General features: G+C 38.8%; 1 protein-coding gene across 1 annotated transcript; it reads right to left on the bottom strand.

Moving 5' to 3' along the window:
- Positions 1 to 4186: 4186 nt before the first annotated feature.
- On the bottom strand, positions 4187 to 5107 carry LOC102469066 (olfactory receptor 1G1). The gene has a single exon (XM_006158251.2). It carries the CDS (start codon positions 5087 to 5089, stop codon positions 4187 to 4189), a length of 903 nt encoding a protein of 300 aa, XP_006158313.2. The 5' UTR covers positions 5090 to 5107.

Below are 5107 nucleotides of genomic sequence, written 5' to 3'. Positions count from 1 at the left end.
TCCTCTTTAATTTCTAAATTCTTTCTCTTTTTTTTTGGGAGAGATTTTTTTCGCTATAGGGCACGTGCGCTCGCCAGACAGACAGAGAGAGACATAGAGACAGAAAGCGAGAAATCACCCCCCAGGGGGGATAATCACACCGCAATCCCTTCTCCTCCATGCTCCTCTCGGGATCTTGTGCACGCACACACCCGCGTCTGGCGTGAGTTTTAAGCCACTGGGTCCGGGACGCGAACCGCGGTCGACTACGTGGGAGTCCAGCAACATAGCCATTATGCTAACTGCTGGTTCCCTAAATTCTTTCTTTTTTTATTTTTAAATTTTACTCTTTTAATTCACCAGAGGGTGTATGCTTGCTAGAAAGAAACAGAGAGAGAGAAAGAGAAAATGAGAAAGCACTTCCCATGGGGCATAGTCACATTGTAATCCTTTTTCTTCCATTTCTACTTCTTTTTTGGGATTTTGGGCACACATTCACACAAGCCTGTCATGTTTCTCAAGCTGCTGGACCTGAGACTCTAACCATGTAGTTGGCTATGTGGAATCCAGCCACCTTAACCACAACACATGGGCTGGCCCTGTTCATAAATTATCTCTCTATTTGCGTTTTTTGGTTCTCAAATGTGGAAATCTCTAGTTCTGTGTGTATGTGTGTATATTTATTTATTTACAACTTCCTTGAACAAGAGAGGCAGAAAGAGAAACAGAGAGACAGCACTCCCAATAGAGTCTTGAGGCTGCCATCCACCCCTAGCCCCAACCAGTTCTGAGTCATGAGCTGGTGCTTACCTGGCACACTCAGGGAGGTCTCTGGATGTGAACCTGGAACCTGCGTCAGCTTCATAGAGTATCATGTTTTACCATCCAGTCCCCTTCTAGTTTTATTTTTGTTATGAGTTTTAAGCTTAATAGCATGTGGTCTTTATGATTTCAACTATTTGACATTTATTGACATTTTCTTTATGGCTCACTAAATGAACAAGTTTTGCAAATTTATTTTTGAGTTCTTGCAAAGGATGTGTGCTCTGCAAGTGTTAAATACAATGTTATGTATATGTACAACAGATTACTATCGATAATTGTGCTTTTCAAATATTCTATGCCTTTATTGAATTTCTAGAAGTTTTTTTTAATAAAAATTATTTAATTTTATTTGTTTATTATTATTATTATTATTCATTTGACTAAAGAGAGACAGAGAGAGAGAAAGGGAAAGTGAAAAGGCAAGCAGCCAGGTCCAGGACTCAAACCACAGTCGGCCATGTGGGAGTCCAGAGCTCCAACCACCACACCACCTGCCAGCTCTGCCTTTATTGAATTAAAAAAATCAGCTTGTTCTGGCAATCTGCAGAGGCATGTACTGCTAAGACATTGTGTTTCACAGACTAGAACGATTTGTGAGTCCGGGTTTAATTCTTGCTCCAAATGAAAGGCCTAGTGTGGTGGCAACTGCCTGTAATCTCAGCTGCTTGGGGACTCTGAGGCAGGAGGATCATGAACTCCAGGCTGACCCGTGCAACACAAAGAGACCCTTTCTAAAAAGGATCCAGGCGTGGTGTCTTGTGCCTGAAGTCCTAACTGGAAAGCTGGAGCGGGAGAATTAGGACAGTGAGACACTGTCAGGAAAAAAAAAATCTATTTTTTATATCAATTACCATAAGTGTGTTAAAATTTCCCACCACAAGCTGTCTGTCCAATATCTTAGTGAGGGTGCCATGGCTGCTGCTGCTTTTCCGGTTTCACGATGCTGCCCAAGGACAATAAGATGAAGAAAGATGGCAGGAAGTCGGCCAAGAAGGACAAAGACCCAGTGAACAAATCTGGGGGCAAGGCCAAAAAGAAGTGGTACCAAGTCAAAGTTTGGGACACGCTCAAAAATGACAAACTCTGTAAGTTCCTAACTATAAACTCATAATCCCAGCTATGGTCTCTGAGAGGTGGAAGATTCATGGTTCGCTGGCCAGGGCAACACTTTGGGGCTTTCTTAGTAAAGGACTGTTTGAAAGCACAGAGTGAAAATAATTTACACCAGAAATACCAAGGGTGGAGATGCTCTAGATGCTGGTGTAGAGGCATGAACAGGTACAACTAACTATACATTTAAAAAAATAAAAATATATTAAATTAAAAAAAAATCTCTCACCAAAAATAGGTTTATCTTGTTCTCCTTGTTTGTCTATTATTTTTTTAAATGTGTATTTGTGGCTTTTTTGTAACTGAAAAATTTAGAACTGTTATATTTTCCTGATAATGAAAGGTTTCATTCTTATAAACTTTATATTTGTAATAACATCTTAAAGCTATTTGTTTGAGTATGCTAGATTCATGCCAATGTTTTTATGGTTTATTATTTTACAATGATTTTGTTTTCAATCTTTCTGTATTTAAATTTTTGTTGAGTAAACATTTTATTGAATATATAGTTATTAAAGTATATAGAAAATAGACAAAATCATACATTCACAATATAATGAATTTTTTCAAAGTGAACACACTTAATGAGAAGCACCCAGGAAGTGAAACAGAACATGACAAGTACCCCCAAAATCCCTTTTTAGGTCCCTGTTCAGAGACAGTCAGCATTTATATTTGCAAATAGTTATATAATATGAAATGGGACAGCTAACAGAAAGTGAGAGAGCTATATTGGGAGAAAACTACTTCAACTATATTCTAATATTTCATTCTAAGGTAATGAATAGTAATAAATAATAAATTCTTTAAGAAAATGAAAAAAGTTGACTATTTGCATGAATTCTGCATAGAAAAGGATGTTCTATTGATAATTCCAGGAAAAAAGGTATGAAAGGAAGGTCTCTTGATTATATACTATACAAAATAAAAACTTATTTATATAAAAAAATCACAGATATAAGAATTCACTGAGAACTTTACAAAGACAAATGACATGAACAATTAATAGAATAGCTAAATAAGTTGGTTAGGAGATACAGGAAAATGGTCCCCTCACCAGTTATCAAAGAAAACTAGAGAAGGTACCAGTTTAGCTATTATATTACTTATAATTAAGGTGAGAATGTGGACATAAAAATCTTAGAGGATGGAGACAAAAAGACACCCCCATTTGGGCATGTTGGCATGTAAAAATATTCTACTTAGACATTATACTTTTGAAAATGCCAAAGGTAACAGATTATAAATATAAAAATGGTTTCTTTTCAAAGACTTTCATTATTATTATTTGTAATAGTGAAAACTTAGACTTCATAATCATCAAAATGTATTAAAAGGTTGTAGAAATCATGGACCTTTCTTCTGATATAATCTTAGATGTTCAGGAAGAGTTAGTAATAATATAGAGATAACGCATGTTATATAATTATGTAAAAAACGACTTATAATGTACCTGTGGCATTTTTTCAACATAGTAAAAGACAAAAGGAATTAGAAAGAGACAGGAAGGAAATAAGGTAAAATATTATCTGTGATGAGTGTTTTTTTCTTTTTTGCTACTTGTCGATGTTTTACAGATTTACTATAATGAACATGTATTGCAGTACAGACAAGCAAACTAAACCAGTGTCTGAAGAATTAGAGGCTTGTCTCTGTAACTAATAATCATTCACTGTCAAGAGTCTTCATATCTATTCTCATTTGAGTGATTTTGAACCAGTTCTTGACTATTTGTGCCTAGTTTCTTCTTCTAGAATTATTTCTCTCTTAGTCCTAGCAAAAAGTGTGTCTTCTTGGTTCAGCTCTCTCCATGTGGAAATTAATCCTTATGAGTGAGCTGTTTCCAAAGCTGGTCTTGGAAATGGTCCCTGAAACTCAGAGTCTTTGACCTTCTCAGGCTTTTTAGCATTTCTTTCCCTGGGTGGTACCTCTTAGTCTTAGACTGAGATGAAAACTGAGCTTCCTTCTAGAACCTAAGTTCTGTCTTATATAATTTTTCTGGTGGTCCAACTCTCTGGTTTTAATCTGTTTGTATACCTGTACTCACCAATCAAATTATCCTAGAGGAATTGCTGACTACTTTTATCCATGCAGCAACTTTGTTCTTGGCCAGTTGATCTTACTTCAGTACTGCCAAGCCAGGCATTTGTCATTTGTTGAAGCTGCTTGTGATGATCCTGCCTTCATTTTGACCTTGTCAAAACTATAATGGAAAAATCCACATAGGAAGGCATTTTGAAGAACATGGAATTCTACTGTGGGTATGTAACCTTTACTGAATAGAACATTTTACCAAGCCAAGGAGTCTCCATATAGCCCTTTTCATGTCTCTGTTCCTCAGGCTATAGATAAAAGGGTTCAGCATGGGTGTGACCATTGTGTACATCACAGATACAATCATTCCAGTATCTGCTGAGTAGGAGGATGAGGGCTGGAAATATACCAGAAAGATTGTTCCATAGAAGAGAGTGACCACTGACAGGTGAGAGCCACAGGTAGAGAAGACTTTATGCTTTCCTCCAGCAGAGGGGATCCTGAGTATGGTGTGCATGATGTGAGCATAAGAGAACAGAACACAGCTGAGAGGGATAATACCTGAGAGGACTGCTTCAGTTAACATTGTGACCTGGAATATATGGGTGTCTGCACAGGCAAGCTTGAGGAGTGGGGGTACATCACAGAAAAAGTGTGGGATGGAATGGGAGGCACAGAAGGAGACCTGAGCCATCAGGAGAGTGAGGGAGAAAGCCAGGAGGCTGGCACAGAACCAGGATGTGGACGCGAGCAGCAGGCAGTGTTGGGGACACATGACCATGGTGTAGTGGAGAGGAAGGCAGATGGCCACATACCGATCATAGGCCATCATGGCCAGCAGAAAGTCATCCAACAAGGTCAAAGCCATGAAGAAGTACATCTGCATGAGGCACCCGGTGTAGGATATGGTGTGATGCTGTGTGTGGATGTTCACCAGCATCTTGGGGACAATGGTGCAGGTGAAGCAGGTATCAGCAAAGGATAGGTTGGCCAGGAAGAAGTACATAGGGATGTGGAGGTGCTGGTCAGAGCTAATGGCCAGGATGATGAGCAGGTTTCCCAGCACAGTAACCAGGTGCATGCCTAGGAAGAGCCCGAATAGGAGAAACTGCTGTTCTCTTGGGTATTCAGAGAAGCCCATGAGCAGGAAATCAAAACT

The sequence above is a fragment of the Tupaia chinensis genome, unplaced genomic scaffold (assembly GCF_000334495.1).
Source record: "Tupaia chinensis unplaced genomic scaffold, TupChi_1.0 Scaffold000575_1, whole genome shotgun sequence".
Classification (NCBI taxonomy): domain Eukaryota; kingdom Metazoa; phylum Chordata; class Mammalia; order Scandentia; family Tupaiidae; genus Tupaia; species Tupaia belangeri.
The sequence above is the reverse complement of the archived record's forward strand: the minus strand, read 5'-3'. Positions and strand labels throughout refer to the sequence as shown.

What these genes read in the sequence shown, in the direction of transcription:
- LOC102469066 (XM_006158251.2), bottom strand. Translation starts at nt 5,089, where the DNA reads ATGGGCTTCTCTGAATACCCAAGAGAACAGCAGTTTCTCCTATTCGGG.